At 40.8% G+C, this 18,623-nt stretch overlaps 1 protein-coding gene across 1 annotated transcript in view; it reads right to left on the bottom strand.

Moving 5' to 3' along the window:
- Positions 1–18,116, bottom strand: part of Dgat2l6 (diacylglycerol O-acyltransferase 2 like 6) — a 30,778-nt gene extending 12,662 nt beyond the window's left edge. The window contains 1 exon segment of the mRNA XM_008844403.3: positions 18,035–18,116. Within this exon segment, the coding sequence (XP_008842625.1) occupies positions 18,035–18,116 (82 nt within the window).
- Between the last annotated feature and the right edge of the window lie 507 nt (positions 18,117–18,623).

Raw genomic sequence — 18,623 nt, 5'->3', positions numbered from 1 at the left:
CTCTTTGTGTGTGTGTGTGTGTGTGTGTTTAGTGTGTATGTATGTGTTCATGCATGTGAGTGTGGGTTTGTGTATTACACAGCATGAAAGTGAACTTGAGAGGAAAATCTTGGCTACCAGTCGTCTCACCTTCAACCTTGCTTGAAATGGGGTTTCTTGTTCACTGTTGTGTACATCAGACTAGCTGGTCCATGGACTCCTGTTTCTGGCTTCAATTTTATAATAGGAGTTCTCAGATGACAGACATTTGCTACTGTGTCCAGCTTTTATGCAGATTTGGGGGATTCAAATGCAGGTCCTTACACTTGTATGGCAAGTGCTTTACCCACTGAGCCATGTTCCCATCTCCATAATGTCCTCTTGATGTATTGTTTCTTTAAATTAGGATTAAGTGACCTTCTTTAATCTTTTTGTTTGAAGTCTATTTTGTCAGATATTAGCATAGTGACATCTGCTTGTTTTCAAGTGCCATGTACTTGGAATACCTTTTCCCATCGTTTCTACCCAAGGTAGCATCTGTCTTTGATGTTGAGGTGCATTTCTTGGAGACAACAAATGGATCCTGTTTTTAAATCCAATCTGCTAATTTACTCAGAGTTATTGAAAGGAATGTATTAATTCCTCTTTTGAAAAAAATTGTAGTGTTTTCTTATTCCTTTTTTGCTTAACTACTATTCTAGCATGATTTATTATTTCCTGCAGCCTCATAGATGTAATTATCTTTCTCTTCAGCCTGAAGCATTCTTTCCAGGATCTTCTGTACAGGTGGTTTAGTAATCATGAACTCCTGTAACCTATTTTTATCATGGAAAGTTTTTACTTCTCCTTCAGTTATGGCAGATAGTTTCAGTGGGTAGCGGTGTTATTTTAGAACTTGAAATACATCATTCCAAAACATTCTGGCTTTTAAAGTTTCTGCTGAGAAATTAGCTGTGATTCTAATGGGTCTGCCTTTATATGCAAATTGATTTTTTTCTCTTGCAATTTTCAATAGTTTCTTGGTTCTGTTTATATACTGTTTTAGCTATGCTATGATAGCTAAAACAGTATGAAACAGCATTTATTGTCTGATTTTCTCTATTTGCTGTTCTAAGGCCTCTTGTACTTGCATGAGCATCTCTTTCTCTAGATCTGGGGAAGTTTCTCTTATTTTATTGAAAAATCGTCCTATGCTTTGGCATGAAAATCTTCTTCTATGCCCATGATTCATTTATTTGTTTTTTTCATAGATCTAGCATGTCCCATTTATTCATTTTAATTAATTCATCTTTGCAACTGGTTGAATGCTCCAATTCCTCTTGTCTTCAAACCCTCATGTTTTGTCCTCCCCATGGCTCATTCTCTTGGTGAGGTTTTACACTGATTTTTTATTTGCATTATAGATTTTGTATTCCCCAATCATTTCAGTGTGCTTTTTTCTTTAGTTTTTCTACTTTTTATTGGATTCCGCTTTACTCTCTTCTGCACTGACTTCTTTATTCTGTTCAGCTGTTTGGCTTCTCTTGGAACTGACCCAGGTGTTTATTTGTAGCCTCTTTGAATTCTTTGAGCAGATTTATAATCTCTTTTTTTTGATTTTTTTTGTCTTGTCTGGAATTTCATCTACTTTATTCCTGTTGGGGACTAACCATTTCTGTGGGATTTGGTAATTTGGGGAGGAAACAAGTGGCCTTGGCTCCTCATGTTTCTTATGCTTTTGTATTGGGACTTGCACATCTGTGGTTGGGGCACTGGTTGCCTTTTTAAAATTTTAATTTGCCTTTACTCTTGCAATGGAAGTGTTCGCAATGTTCAGAGTGACTAGGCTGTATTCGAGTTGAAGTGTCATTTTATTTTGTTAGACTGGTGTTTGGGGCACCAGGTTCACTCCCCAGTACTCTCTGAAGAGTAGAACACTGTCTCAACAACAGTTATTATCATAGGTAAGCCCAGTATGAAAATACAGTAAATGTAAAATTTAAAAAAAATCACCCCTTGGGCAGATGAGAGTTGCCAATGAAAACACTAGCAGTGCAAGCCTAAGATTACCTGAGTTCATTCCCTGGAATCCATGTATAAAGGCAGATGCAGTGCATACATCTATAATTCCAGTACTCCTATATCAAGTTGGGAGGTGGAGATGGGAGAATTGCCTAGACGTTTGTGGGGCAGCCAACCCTGAGTAGGCAGGGCAGCAACAGAAACAAGAGAGACCCTGGCTCAACAAACTGCAAGGTGAGAACCAACTACTTCAAAGTTGTCCTCTGACTTTCACATGTGCTCCCTGGTAAACATGGACCTGCAATCACACACAAATCATATACACACACGCATTACAAAACTTTAAATAAAAATCATCCTTTAAGCATCAATAATCTTAAGAAGTACAGGGGCACTGGTGGGTCTGTGCCCACTAATATATTAGTTACTTTGGATGTGAGTGGAAAAGAAAAAAAAGCAGAGTGATCAGTAGTGGATTGACAGAGAAAAGAGGAGGGGAACCAAAATAGAAGGGGAAATAAATAGTAAGGACAAAAGCAGGATATGAAGCAGTTTGGACTGAAGGTAGACTTAAAAAGGACAGATAAAGAAATGTGATCAGATAGCATAGGACTGTCCCAGGTCTCAGGCAGCTGAGAGACAGAGACCATGCCAATCAGGTCAATCAATCTATGTTCTCTATGTTTTCAGTAGTGAATGCTGGCCCTGCCCCTGTGCAGTACTTTCCATTCACTGGTGTGCTTCTTAGAACTGGTGTGGAAGTTTTCCAACAGATTCTGGCTCCCACCTGGTTTTTAGCTCACTGAGCACTGTGTGGTTCTGACTCAATTTATTTTTCCAATGTCTAATTGCATTCTGCTAGCCAAGTTTCAGCTTTACGGTCCCGTGGTACTTGCTTAATTATCTCGAGAGCACAGCTCACAAAGGGACTTAAGTTGCTGATCCACTGACACAGCAGGGTCTTTTGACATGGTGTCAGTCTTAGGACTACACGGTCCAGTGCTGAACACCAGCATGGAGAGGAGAAGAAGGTTTTCCTGGTGTCTCCTTCTGCCAGTTCTGCTGCTGCCCCAGGTATAACCTTTTGTCAGATCTTTGAATTGTCCATACAGTGCAGATTTTCTAAGACTCTGACTCTTGTAGCAGTCTGCTGTCAGTGTTCCTTCCCACCGGAAATGGGGAACTCCTAAGGTCATGCAAACCCCAAATCCCTCTAATACAGACTCTAGATCTCCTCTACTGCTTTGTAAATTTTCCTATTTTACTTTGCTGCCTATTTTACCCTGCCATTTAAGCTAAAAATATTAGGGCAACATCCACCTCTTCTGACTGTTATTCTTTAGCTTTCTCCAGTTTACTTCCTGGAGACTCTAGCAGACCATAGTTACATGTTACCCACCATCTTCTTATCACAAAAGTGGGATTTAAAGAGGCAAAAGAGCTGAGTTTGGTAGTGCCTACCTATAACTCAGAGGTGGAGGCAGGAGGATCAGGAGTTCAAGGTCATCTTGAATACAGAGTGAAATTTGGGGGGGGGAGAGAGAGAGAATCTGAAAATGTGAAGAAGCATGGAGTTTCATGCAATTTGGATGGATGAAATTATCAAGTTCAATTTTAGTCTGCATTGAGGATGGTCAAGCAACTAAACTAGATGTGCTGTGCTGCGCTGGTTAGTTCTTTGTCACCTGACAAAACTGGACTCACCTGAAAAAAAGCAACCTCAATTGAGGAATTTGCTCCATCATATCGGCCTGTAGCCATGTCTGTGGGGCATTTTCTTGATTGCTAATTGATATAGGAGGGCCCAGACCACTGTAGACAGTGCCATTCCTGTGTAGGTGGGCCTGGGCTGTACAAGAAAAGTAGCTGAGCAATCCAAGGGGAGCAAGCCAGTAAGCAGTGTTCCTCCAGGTTCTCTGCTTCGGTTCTTGCCTCCAGTTTCCTTTCTCCAGTTACCTGCCTTGAGTTCCTGCCCTGATTTCTCTTAGTGATGAATTGTTACCTGAAAGTTTAAGATGAAATAAACCGTTTCCTCCCCAAGTTGTTTTTGGTAAGTGTTTATCAGAGCGACAGGAAAGCAAAGTAGAATAGAAATTGTCACTAGAAGAGTAGAAGTGTTGTTATGCTGGACCTGACCATGTTATTTTGAGGGAGTGAAAGTATTTGGAAGTTTGAACTGGAAAAGCAATTGAGTGCTCAGCATTTAATGGGATTTTCTGTGGGATCTTAGAAGAGAATGCTGAGGAAAATGTAGATGATGAAGGACTGACTTGTAAAGTTTCAGAAGGACATTTGAGAGTCCTTCAAAAACTCAGGGCAGTTTATGTGGTGTATTTAAATTAAGAATCAGTGGAAATGAAGCCTTTGCTTTGCCGGGACAATGGATGTTGGTTAGCTGGGGCTGAAAACTCAGCTCTGATTAAGAAGAGACCAGTGTTATTGGGGTGAAATCTTCTGGGAAGTATTTCCTCCAGGTTAGCACATAGAAGCTGTGGTCCACAGTGGCCCAAGGCTACATGTCAAGTTGGCAGCCGAACTTGGTAGTGTGTGTCTCCTACATGGTACTGGTTTTAAAGGCATGAAGGTGTCACGGAGAGCATGGCACCATGTGGCAGGGTTGGAGTGCCTGCAGAGAGGCCAGGAGGCCATTGGTGAAGGTGCAACTTCAGTTGTAGTGGAGGCCCTAGGATTGAAAGGGTCATGGAGAGAAGGTGAGGCTTAGCAGTATGTGGTAGAGTTGGAGTCCCTGAAGAGAAGCCAGGAAGCCAATGGTGAAACTGCAGCCTCAGTTGTAATGAAGACCCCAGCATAATGGAGATGCCAGGACCTTGGGAAGACCACCAAACACAGTGGCAGGTATGGCATATAGCTGACCTGAGCCTACTAGACAAGCTGTTTGTGCTGTGGACAGCAGAGCCAGAGAAGTGGGAATACCCAAGCCCTTTGGAACCCAAGATCATGAATGCATCCCAGATGTCAGACATTGAGCTGGAAGATTTGGAGCTACACTTCTGAACTTTGGTTTTGCTTAAGTGTACCTGATTCTTCCCTTTTGAAATAAGAAAGTATTTAACATTTTTTATTTTACTGGAGGCCACAGTTAAGAGACTTTGGATATGGTATAGAGACTTTAAACTTTTAAAATGTTTGAATTTTTGGGGGTCTTTTGAAACAGGGTCTCTCTGTAGCCCCAGCTGGCCTGGAACTCAAAGCCAGTGGACCAGACTGGCTTTGAACTCACAGAGATCTGTGTGCCTCTGCCTCCCAAGTGCTGGGATTAAAGGCATGTGCCACCACACCCGGCTAAGTGTTTGAATATTTAAAGACTGTAGGGCTCTTAAAGTTGTTTTAGATTTTATATTGTGATATTAACATGAGATCTTGAGAATAAACAAGAAAGGAGTTTGTAATTTAATAGTGGTGTGTTTGTGTGTCATATTGGCAAGGGGTCAAGTGTGCTGTTTAGATTTTTGGAAACTTGACACAAACTAGAGTCACCTGGGAACTCAACTGAGACATTTTCTTCATCAGACTGGCCAGTGAGCATGGGGGGGCATTTTCTTGTTTGCTAATTGATGTGGGAGGGGCCAGCCTACTGTGGGCAGTACATGCTTAGGCAGGTGGGCCTGGGCTGCATAGAAAAGGTAGCTGAGCAAGCCAGGGGAAACGATCCAGGAACATTCCTTCATTGTCTCTGCTTCAGTTCCTGTCTTGGCTTCCCTCAATGATGGACTGCAACCTGTAAGCCAAATAAACCCTTTTTCTCCCCGAAGTTGGTATTGGTCGGTGTTTTATCACACAACAGAGAAGCAAACTAGGATATGTGGTACCTCATCAATACCCTATTTTGCATTTTCCTAGTAGATGATGGTGTTTACCAGCTTTTCTTGTGCTTAGTTGCCTTCTGTGTATTATCTCTTTTTTGTGCTAGTGGGATTAAATCTAGGGTCTTGCGAGTGCTAGGCAAATATTCCACCACTGAGATATATCCCAGCCCCTTGTTATTTATTTTTCTTTTGAGACAGTTTCCTGCTAAGTTACTCAGGCTGGCCTAGAACTTGCTCTGTAGCCTAGGCCAGCCTTGAATCGGGGATTCTCCTACCTCAGCCTCTTGAGTAGCTAGGATTGCAGGCATGCACCATCATACCTTAATTCTGTGTGTCCTCTTTAATGAAATGTCTCTTCAAATATTTTATTCGTTTTTCTTTTCTTTTTATTGTTGAAATAGGGTCTTGTGAAGCCAAACTAGTCTCAAACTGGCTATGTAACCAAGGATGAACCTGAACTTTTGATCTTCTCTCCATCTCTAAGTCCTGGGATTACAAGTATGTACCACCTTGCCCAGAACTTGCTCATTTTCATTTGGTTTGCATGTTTTCTTACTATTGACTTCGGTGAGTCCTTTAACATTTTGGATACAGATACTTTGTCTACATATGACTTTTGAAATATTTTCTTCCAGTCAGTACCCATCTTTTCCTTCTATTAACAAAGTATTTCATAGTGCAAAAAAGCCTTTGGTTTCAGTGAAATAAAATTTATCAGGTTTTTTCCCCTTTATAGATTGTACCTCTGAAATATTACATTTATTTATTTTCTGTTTGTGTGTGCAAGTGTGTGCTGGGGTGTACATTTGGAGGTTAGAGGACAATTTTTGAATATCATTTCTCTTTTTCCACTGTGTGGGTTCTGGGATCAAACTCAGGTCATCAGCCTTATGCTAAGTGAGTGCTCTACCACTCAGGTATACCCCCAATCCTTTTTGATTTTTTGTTTTAAGACAGGACTTCTTAAGTTGCCTAGGCTGGCCTAGAACTCATTCTGCAGCCCAGGCAGTCCTTGAACTTGTAATCCTCCTGCCTCAGCCTCCAGAGTAGGTACGATTACAGAACTGTGCCATCAGGCGCAGCTCTCCTATGTTTTCTACCAAAACTTTAAGTTTTACATTTAGGTCTATGATCTATTTCAAGTTGTCTTTCCCAGATTTATGAAAGTATAATTAACAAATAAAATGGTGTATGTTGTGCAATGATCACCGAGTCAAATTAATTAACATCAGTATCATAGATACTCTTTGTGCATGGGGAGAGGGTGAGTGACGATACTTAAGTTCTACTCTTTGAGGAAATTTCAAGTAAACAGTGCAGTATTATTTACTGCTGTCTCCATGCTGAACATTGGATTCCTAGAATCATTCATCTTATAACTGAAACTTTGAACTGTTTGATCAACATTCCCACATTTTCTTTCTGTTCCAGCCCCTGTCAACCATCATTCTACTAAGTTTCTACGAGTTCAACTTTTTTGTTAGGAGGAAGAGTCTTGCTATGGTGCCCAGGCTGACCTGGAATTCCGGGCTCAATTGGTCATCCTGTCTCAGCTGTTTGAGTAGCTGGAACTACAGATGCTGATCACAACGCCTAGATGAGTAGACTAGTGTCCTAAGGACTGAACTCAGGTACTCATGAGCATTCTACCGGTGAGCTATATCCCTGGGCTCAAATTTTTTTCCCCTTAATCATAGACTAAAGACATATCAAGAAAGCAAGTGACGACTACTTGCAAGTTGTCTCAGTCAGTTTACCATCTCATCAGGCACCATTCATTCCAGCAGAAAGGAAAAGAGGTTCATGAATTAACCTCCAAAGAACACCAGGAAAAGTGCTGATACAGAGGACAGTTAGAAAAATGGCAGAAACAAACTTTCAAGTTACTAAAATACAGAAATAGGAACCATTGTAAAATTGTTCTCTTACCTTGGTTATAAAACTTTCTAAATTTTATACTTGAGCCACATTGTGCAGCTTAAAGAATAAAATAAAGAAGAGAATGCCACAATATACTTGGCAGAGGAAACAGTGCATTATAACTGTTACAGGCACAAACTTCCTTCGATTTCAAATAAAGTTTAATTGACCTGCATTATCTATCTCAAGTAGGCCATTTCCAAGCAAGCAGCATCCTAAAAATGGCTTTTATTTACTGTATTGTTCATAGGACAGATGTGTTTATACCTTACCCTGAGCAGTTTTGTTGATATTATAAAGAGGATGATTGTAGGGTGATGAAATGGCACAGTGGGTAAAGGTGCCTGCAGGCAAGCCTGACACCTTTGTTTGATCCCCAGGACCCACATGGTAGGAGGAGAGAACTGACTCCCCGAAGACACATGCACTATGGCATGCATGTGTCTTACACACACACACACACACACACACACACACACACACACACACACAAATAAATAAATAAGTAAAGATATAATAAAATAATAATAAAAGGATGGTGATTTTACATCACTATTCTGTGAATTTCTTGCTTCCATTCATGATTTCTTCGGTCTTTTTTTTTTTAAGTAGAGAAAAGTTTTTCTAAAATCTCTGAATTTTGCTCCCCTTGCTCCTACTGGGGATTGAATCTAGGGCCTCACACCTGCTATGCAAGCACTTTCCCACTGAGCTACAATCCCAGTCTTAAAGTTTGGATCTTCTAAGCACAGCTTATCTCTTGGTAAGAGCAGGAGCACTACATCCGCAGTAAAAATGTGATTGATAGCTATCTTTTGGCCCCTTCCAAAGCGTGAGCCAAATGAAATTTGTGCAAGGTAGAGAGAGGTGAAATTTTCAAGTCTTACTCTGAAGACCTGTGGTGGTGCCAACCAAATTTGTTTTGACATGAGACTTTTGGGTGTCTCTGATGGACACGGTCACTGGTAGTTCTGGAACTGCCTTCGCCAAATCAAGTGACTTTCTTCAGCCTCACAGGAAGAAAGTCATGTGCAAGCAGTGCATGCTAGCACATAAGAATGGTGTGGGTCAGCAGTTGCAGTCTGTAGCACCCAGAAGTCCCGTATGGAGTCCAGGTACAGGAAGTGACAGTCACTGTGGATATGGGAGTGCCAGGTGGCCAAGCCAGTTAGTGATGTGAAGGCAGAGCTGGGCTCTTGAGCTGACCTTTCTGGTTTGAGGGTGGCAGGAGCCTTGGGCAACTGCAAGAGCAGGTCCTCCTCTGGGAAGGCCTCACCTTATCTGCTATTTCTAACAGTACTTTGGTGGAAACTTTATTGTTTTCTATATATAAAAACATGTCATCTATTTACTTCTTTTCCAATTTAGAGGTCTTTTATTTCTTCTTCTTTTCAAACTGCTCTAGCTAAGAATTCCAGCACTCTATTGAATAGATGATGAGAGTAGGCACCCTTGCCATCTTCCTAATCCAGGCATTTTCTTAGTCTTGTCTCTCAGTGTCTTCCCCTGTGCTCCTCACATTGTTTCCCAGTATTTCTCAGTGTGGTCCCCTCACCGCTGCAGGGACACTGGGTGATCTGAGGTGGTTTATGGATGGAAAGTTATTTGGACATACAGTGAATAAAAGTGAATTCATGGTAGTGTTATAAAGATTTCTGTTAAAATACATTATTTAGACTACAGAAGTTTTCATGTATCAAAAACACTATGCTAAGTAATAATAGCATAGATGGTACACATGGGTGTGGAAGAACCGAAGGCAGGATATAAACGGCAGAAGTAGGGGAAACAGGGATTCAACCTCTTAATATATTTCTCAGTTAATGCTCAATTTACCACACAAACCCACATCTATATACATTCAGGCATGTTGTTCTCTTCTTTTGATTGCCCTCTGCCCAACTTTCTGCCTATCAAAATTCTCCCAGCCTTCAAAGCTTACTTCAAATGATTCTTCCTTGATGATATCTTTGATAACTCTGTGGGCAGAATAAAGGATTTCCTTCTCTGCACACTTGCAACACAATTCTTATGCTCCAATTCGTTCCTATTGTACTTTGTTTGCTTGTGGAATTCGTACCACATTTGTCTGACCCTCTCTCCATTAGATAGTGTACTTAAAACCGGAGATTAGCACAGCACCCAAACATGGAGAGCTGGGTCGTGGTAAATAGTTGCTATATAGAGTTGTATAGTACAGGAAGCGCTGGATTTCAGAATTCTCCAAAGAGGAGGTGAAAGTTAACAGGATGAGAAAACAGTGTCCTTATTCTAAACAGTGAAAGAAAGGCCTTCTATGGTTACTGGGGTCTTACGTATGTCAAGCTATTTGCAATATAAGCTGAAAGTGTTTCATTCTTAGGATGGAAACATTGTGCTTCAGGGCAGTGACCAAAGTCTGAGTGTTGGCAATGCCTGTCAAATCTAGCCTGTTGGCTCTATGTTTTCAGGAATCTAAGAACATGGCTGGTTTATCCAAGAGGAAATTCTGTGATTTTGAGATTATTTATTGGAATTGAATTAATGATAAATGTAATAAATAACTTGTCAGAGTAAAATTTAACAAAATAATTCAACAAACTGACTGAGCCTGCCTCTTATGAAATATCTGTGCAGGAAGAGGACAGGAAGAGGAAGGTGAAGACACTAAATATGGGAGTGAAAATAATCCTGGTTTGTGATGGTGAGCACTGGATAGCTAATATGAAACAGCACTCTGTTTGGCCCGTAGTGTGCATTATCTAATCTAATACTCTCATAGCCTTTGTAGATTTATTTATTATCCTCACTTTGCAGATGAAGGAATTAAGGTTCAGAGAGGTGACATATCTTCACACCAAGACAAGAAAAAGGAGATATTTGTTGCGTCTCTATTATGTGACAAGAGCTACTGAAGTTTTATATATTAACTCATATAAATACACATAGAAAACAAAGTTCCTGCCTTCTGGAAACTCTAGGCTTTGAGTTGAAGACAATATCCCAAGACGAACTTCAGTTGGTAGAGGAATGCCCTCTGAACAAGGAAGAGCTTAAACAAAGTCCTGGAAATTGCAGCATCCAAAGTACCAATTAAGCAGCATTTGCGTAGCATCTTAGGTACATGAGGAAGCCATAGAATGAGATCGATCTCGGAAGAAAGCTGCAGAGATGAGCACTAATGATAAAGAACTGAAGTCAGTAAAAGGGATTAAGCAGAGGAAAGAATGGTAGTGATCCCATTTCAGGAAGACAGCTTGGTATAGCTGTGGAAGGAAGAGAGTCTGTAGGCAGGAAAATGGGCAAAGAGATTCAGTGATTAAGATGACTGGGGATGGAAACCTGAATGAGCTAGGTTATTGCTTCTTGCCATGAAAGTCAAGCATGATGCACAGTTGTCATCCCAGTACTTGAGAGGCCGAGATAGAAGGACAGTGCATCGAGGCCTACTTGGGTTGCCTCAAAACAAAGCAAAAAATAAAAGAAAAAGAAAAAAGAGGCCACAGAAATCAAGAATTTCATCCCAATGCAGTTAATTGGATGTAGGAATGATAGGACATAGTTAAGGATGTATTGGCGGGCCTGCAGAAATGTATCAAATCCGCTGAATGTTCTAGGACTTATCATTCTTCTTGATGGTACGATGAAATCAGAATCTTGGTTGCCTGCATTGGATGTGCTTGCCATGCCTCTGTGGCTCAAACAGAAAGACTAACAGAGTCTTAAGAGGTGGTACTATGATCTGAACATGTGCCTGAAAATTTATTGTTGGAAACTAGACCAAGGCAAAAGTTTTAAGAGATGGGACCTTTAAGACAGATTAATGATGTCACTGAAGTGAACGCCTGATAAAGATGTGCTTAGCTTCCTATTGTCCCTCTCTTGCATACACTCTATTTCAGTTTCTGCCATGGGATGACATAAGAAGACTCTTTCCAGATGCTGGCATCTGGATAATGAGTCTCAGCCTCCAGAACCCTAGGCAAAATACTGTTCGCTTTGAGTTGCTCAGGCTGTGGTATTCTGCTATAGCAACAGAAAATAAAGACAGATGGAATGGTTGAGCTCCAAGTAATGTCAATTTCTATAATAAATAAAAAGGAAGAAAATTAACACTGACTGATAATTTTCTCACTTCATTGGTCTTCAGAACAGACTTAAGAGGCAAGTAGTACACTCTTTCTACTATGATGGAGGGTGACTGATTTCCTTGCTCAAAGTCACATACAAAACAATAGACTTACATGCCCAAGACCTTGTAGCAAAGTGGTAGAACTGATCTGTTTGATACCTAAGAATATATTCTATTTTTTGTATTGTCAAAAAACAGGAAAAAGGCAAGCCCCCCCACACAGAAATGATGTCTAAAGGAGAGGGGGAAAAAGATGAACTTAGTGTTTTGTATTGAAGAAGAAGAAATCTAGCAGGATGATAAAGTTAACGTCAAGCTTTGTCAACTATAAGAAACAGTTCCTGTCTTCATGGAGCTTATTGGATAGTAGCTAAACGGGAGTAGGTTCTGGTTAAACACTATGCACATTAAAAACTTATTTTGTGAATAACAATCTGTTTGGAGACAGGGTTTTTTCACTATGTAGTCCTGGCTGGCCTGGAACTCATGATACAGGCTGAGACTCAAACTCATGGCTTAGCCTTTCAAGTGCTAGGGATCACAGGTTTGAGCCATCATTCCTAGATGGGTCATAAATAAACCTTTGAAAGGTATTGATTTGGATGTCATGCTTTTCAACCTAAATGATATCCAGAATATTATAGTGGAAAAGGGGATTTCCCTACTCCTTATTTGAAAGTTAATTCAACTTAATATCTGCTATCATTCAATATCCTATAACTAAAAATGGACAAAGCATTTCTAAAAGATGTAAGAGATACTATCCAGTTTATTATTTATTTTTTATTATTTATTTATTTATTTATTTTGGTCTTTCTTGAGACAGGGTCTCTTGTAGCACAAGATGTCCTGGAACTCACTATGTAGACCAGGCTTGGCTTCGAACTCATGGAGATCTGCCTGCCTCTACCTCCAGAGTGCTGGGACTAAAGGCATGAGCCACCACACCTGGCTCCAGCTTATTCTTTAAAAAGTGCTCTAAGCTTTCAGATATGGCATAGTTTAGAAAACATTGCACAGAAGATATGGCTTGAGTAATTTCTCTGAAGAGAGGCTCTCCATGGATACTCTAGGAAGAGCTCTCATCACCCAGTGGAGGAAGTAGTCAGAGCAGGGGCAAAAGATTGTTTACTAACCTCCCACCCCCCATGAGCAGACTGCTTAGAACACAAGCTTCATACAGGGGGAAGAACTGATAAGGGATCAGAGTCAGAGAGTGGAGACGACTTAGAATACCCAGGTTAATATATTTGTGCATCATCAAGCAAGCCATGGAAAATCACTTTTTTGAGCAAGAAAGTGATGTAATCAAAGTTTCTAAAACACTCTTAAGACTGGGATGTAGTTCAACACGTGTATGAGGACTTGGTTTTAATCCCCAGTACTGAAAAAAAAACCACAGAAGAAAGACTTGTGGGAGCAGGCAGAATAGATTGGAGAGGGTGGAAACTGCAAACTAGATGACCAGGACTATTTGACATACTTCAGGGAGTCTCCCCGAGGAGACATGTGGAGAGCAATCTCTGCAGGAAAGCTGGCCCTCAGAGGGGCTGTCAGAGCTACTGCCTAGCTCTGGAGACCATGAATATTTCCCCCTATCTTCCCTAACTCATCTTCTCATCCTTTCTTCTCACTTCTTCTATCCTACTTGTTCCTTTGCCATTTTGCTCCCACTTTTCCCTCTTTCCTCCTTGTCTTGTCCAGTAACAGTCAATATTGACCATGATTCTGAGAATCGTTCAGAGAGAAGCAATGAGGAGGCTCGGAAGATGACAGAAGGAATAAAGGAATGAAAGTGATAAAGAGGAGAGGGAGGGAGGCTTTTCCATGCAGAGAATTTCCTGTGGACCCCACTGGGAGGATGTCCTTAGAAAGATTCCAGAACTTGCCCAAAGTCAACTACACAGTGAATTATAATCCTTGTCTGATATTCTCCAGAGCTTACAGCCTGTTGACTGTGCCAGTCTCCTTCCCTTTCTGGTCTCCTCCAGTTGCTCAACCTACTGTATTATTTTCCTTCCTTCCTTCCTTCCTTCCTTCCTTCCTTCCTTCCTTCCTTCCTTTCTTTCTTTCTTTCTTTCTTTCTTTTTTCCTTCCTTCCTTCCTTCATTTTCCTTCCTTTCTTCCTTCTTTCTTTTTTGAGACAGATTTTCACTGTTTAGCTCTGAAACTCACTATGTAGACTAGACTGGTCTCAAACTCCCAGAGATTTGCTAGTCTCAGCCTCCCGAGTACTAGGATTAAAGGCATGCACCACCATACCTAGACATTTTGATTGTCTTACACTAGAATATCTAGTAGAGAGAGGTCAAGGTTCTACTAAATATCCTACAATGACATAACAGCCTCTACCACAAAGACTTATCTAATCCCCAATTCCAACAGTGCTAAGAATGAGAAACCTTAGCTAAGGCCAAGTTTTTACATGGTGTCTTGGACCCTGTGATAGCCAGTTTTAGCATTATTATGCCTCAATATTTGCCAATAACATGTTAAAGGAGGAGGGATTATTTTATCTCACATTTTTAGAGATTTCAGGTTATAGTTCTTGGCTCCATTGATGATGGGCCTGATGTGAGGCAGGATGTCACAGCAGCAGGAGTGTGTGGAGGAAGAGACTGCCTGCCTCAAGCTGGACAGAAAGCCAAGAGTGAAGAAGGGGTCCTTCCTTCCTTCCTTCCTTCCTTCTCTCTCTCTCTCTTTCTTTCTTTTTTGGTCTTTTTGAGACAGGTCTCCTTTGTAGCCTCAGCTGGCCTGGAACTTGCTATATAGACCAGGCTGGCCTTGAATTCAGAGACCCTCCTGCCTCTGCCTTCCGAGTGCTGGGATTAAAAGCACACATCACCATGCCCTGCCTTGTAATATTTTCTTTATCAGACACCCTCACATTCCTTTTTAGGGGTTCTTGCACTTACTGCAGTCTATGTTACCTTATAGTGATTTGTGTGTGTGTCCAGCACTCGCACATGAATGGAACAATGTTTTTTTTTGTTGTTCGTTGGTAGTGAAGAGCCTGTACTTAACTCATTTTTATAGTCTCAGCAAAGGTAGCTCAAGGTCTTAAAATATGAGTTTGATCCATAACTTTAGTGAACAGATTTTAAGGTATTTGGCCCCTCTGGAGATATCATACCCTGCTGTGTATTTGCTTTGATAATTCTAAGACTTAAGATTCTTGTAATTCCTAGCATAATTACTAAAGGAACAGAAACAGAATGTTATACAAGCAGAATCATAATCAGTCTAAAACAAGTCAAGACAAATGGCCAAGAAGTACATGGGGATATGTTCAACATCATTAATCATTAGGAAAATGCAAATTAAAACTACAGTGATGTTTCATTTCATACCCATTAAGATGGCTATCAACCCCCCCGCCCAACAAGAGCGATCTGGACTGTTGTAGGGAATGTAAAATGGGGCAGTCACTGTGGAAAACAGGTTGGCAGTTCTTCAAAACATTACAAAATAGAATTAATAAACAATCCATCAATAATAATTCTTCTTTTGGTCTTTTTGAGACAGGGTCTCCCTGTAGCCCCAGCTGGCCTGGAACTCATTATGTAGACCAGGCTGGCTTTAAACTCACACAGATCTGCCTGCCTCTACTGGGATTAAAGGAGTGTGCCACCACACCTGGCTAATTCTTCTTCTTAGTATATATTCCAAAAAATAGAAATCAAGGTGGCAAAGAGGTCTTTATACACTCACGTTTTAAGCAGCTTTATTCTTGACAATCAAGAGGGTGTAAATGCTCATTAATGAACAAATGGATATACAACATTTTGTGTATCCATAAAAGCTATACTATTTTGCTTTAAAAGGAAGGATATTCTGACACATACTACCACATGGATGAAATTTGATGACATTATGTTATGTGAAATAGGCCAGTGACAAAAATGAATATCATATGATTGCCTAGAATAGGAAAGTTCATACAGACAGAAACTAGAATGGTGGATGCCAGAGCTTGATGGAGAGGGACTTAGGAAGTTACTGTTTGATATGTAAAGAGTTTCACTTTGGGAAGATAAAAATTTCTGGGCAAGATTGCATAGCACTGTAAGTTACTTAATGCCACTGAAATGTACGCTTAAAACAAGAAATTGGGGCCAGGTGTGGTGGCGTTTGACTTTAATCCCAGCACTTGGGAGGCAGAGGCAAGAGAATCTCTGTGAGTTCAAGGCCAGTCTGGTCTACATAAGGAGTTCAGGCCAGCTGGTGCTACAGGGAGACCCTGTCTCAAAAAGGCCAAAAAGAAAAGGAAAAAAAATACCCAAGAAATTGTATGCTCTCTATATTCATCACAATAAAAAAATGTTAAAAACATAGCAAAAGAAAACATTCACATTTATTATGCGTTTTCATTGGTGACACAATGGTGCCATCATGTGTCTCTAATACTCCCTCCCACTCCAGTCTTCCAGCTCTTCCGGGATGACTGGAAGTCAGCAAGGCTTGAGTGGGGAGGAGGTGGCAACTGTTCCTTATCTTTTTGGTCCCTTAGGACATGTGGTGGTACCTGATACACCCTCTGCCCTATCTCTGGTGGAAGACGGTGCATTTTGAAAGAGAAAAACAAATAAAGAAAAAGAAAACATGAGAAAGAATTGTTTTCAAGGAGAAAAATAGAAGCATTTTACTGGAAAAGTTGCCTGCCCAGAGTAGCCAGAATGATATGAGCATGTGTTCAAGTGTCATCAAGGAGACCTCGCGCCTGAAAGGATCACTCATGCATCTCTCCACTCCTGTTTTTTGGCAGTGCTGCAGTAGAACCCAGGGCTTTGTGTCTTACCACTGAGACAAAGCTGGTACCCACAGCGCTTCCTCTCTTTTCCTCTTTCCCCTGCTCTTTTAGCCTCCTCTTTGCTCACTCTTTCTGGGATCCAGACTTGAATTGATGGCTGCCAACACAATATCTCCTCTGACATTTCTCTCTCTCTCTCTCTCTCTCTCTCTCTCTCTCTCTCTCTCTTCTATGGAGGGGAGAAATTTATCCAAGGCAATCTTCTTTTGAGAAAAATGCAAAGGAAAACAGAAATAGAAATAAAAATTCTATCAAAAATAACTTTCTTCTTCTCCCTCCCTTTTTCTTTCTTTCTTTCTTTCTTTCTTTCTTTCTTTCTTTCTTTCTTTCTTTCTTTCTTTCTTTCTTTCTTTCTTTCTTTCTTTCTTTCTTTCTTTCTTTCTTTCTTTCTTTCTTTCTTTCTTTCTTTCTTTCTTTCTTTCTTTCTTTCTTTCTTTCTTTCTTTCTTTCTTTCTTTCTTTCTTTCTTTCTTTCTTTCTTTCTTTCTTTCTTTCTTTCTTTCTTTCTTTCTTTCTTTCTTTCTTTCTTTCTTTCTTTCTTTCTTTCTTTCTTTCTTTCTTTCTTTCTTTGTGAAATAGGGTCTCACTCTATGGCTTAGACTGGCCTGGAACTCACTAGTCACTGTGTCGCCCAGGCTGGGCTCAAACTCATAGCAATTCTCCTACTTAGGCCTCCTGAGAGATGGAATTATAGGTGTGAAACACCAAGCTTGGTTTTAGCTACCCTTTCTTTTTAATTTTTAAAAATGTATCTATTATTATTGTGTGTATGGGAATGGGATGTACATTCCACTGGTGTGCAGAGATCAGAGGATAACATGCAGGAATCACTTCTTGCCTTCCACCTTGGGTTCTGGGGATTAGAACTCAGGTTGTCAGGCTTCCTTAGCCAGCACTTTTACTTGCTGAGTAAACCTCACCAGCTTTAACTACCTTTTCTTGATACAGCCAAAGTTATCAGATGATGGGCTCAGCATGATTTGATTTTAATAAAGTTTAAATGTCTGCATCTTCTGAGGGTCTGATGAAGTGTATGAGCCCCTTAAGTGCATCAGTGAAATATACAGATATACAAAAGAAAGGCATTATATTAAAACACAGCTACCACAATATCACTCACCATATGAGATAGTAGCATATGCGTTTCTTGATCTATGCATCAAGAAACCAGACTGAACAGCAGTTCCAATAACTACTGGGAAGTAGTCATTGCCATAAACGATATTTTGAGATGCAAATCTCTGTCACGCCTGCTACCGACAAAGTCCTTCCCAAGGAGGGATAGAGGGACCCAAGCAGATGATAACAATGGAGCCCTCATGTGAAGATACCTGGCCCTTTCCTGGATCTGTACCTATGTACTCTCCAGCCCTTGGGATTTACTCACCTAAAAATATATAGACTGGAATCCACTGTAAAACCGAGAGGGTTCGGAGGCCTTCATGTAGATCTAGTTGCGAGAAGGACATGGTCACAGTGGTGCTATGCTGTGGCAAGAAGAACAACCAGAAGCTCCAAGTCACTGAAACAGAGTTGATTTCAGATGCTTTGCTCTAATCTCTTATCATCCGGGTTGGTTAGTTGCTGAAGTTTTGTCAGGTTTGACCAAACCTTTCCTCCAGTTTTCCCTACTCCCTGCTCCGCCCCAACTTCCTACACACACATCAGGTGGCATATAAGATCATTTCATCTCCCTAATGTGTATTCTTTCTGCACATGCACTGCTAATTTCAGTGAGGCAGCAGTGGCCCCGGCTGGCATTAGCTGTCGGGTGGTCTCTGATGAATTAGTGGAGGAGAAAAGAATAGCTTAGTCCTCCTTAGCTACGAGCTCTGCAAAGCAGCCTGCTGCTTGTCTCTGCTTTCAAAAGGGGATCTGGGGCTACACTTGCTTCTGCCCCAGTGGTTACTCTGGCTCTTTCTGCTGAGAGGTTTTCAGTGTGCATATCTGGACTTCTCTGATTCCTCTTTGTGCCT

The sequence above is a fragment of the Nannospalax galili genome, unplaced genomic scaffold, assembly GCF_000622305.1.
Source record: "Nannospalax galili isolate Female #2095 unplaced genomic scaffold, S.galili_v1.0 scaffold280, whole genome shotgun sequence".
Lineage (NCBI taxonomy): Eukaryota > Metazoa > Chordata > Mammalia > Rodentia > Spalacidae > Nannospalax > Nannospalax galili.
This window is presented reverse-complemented; position numbering and strand designations above follow the sequence as displayed.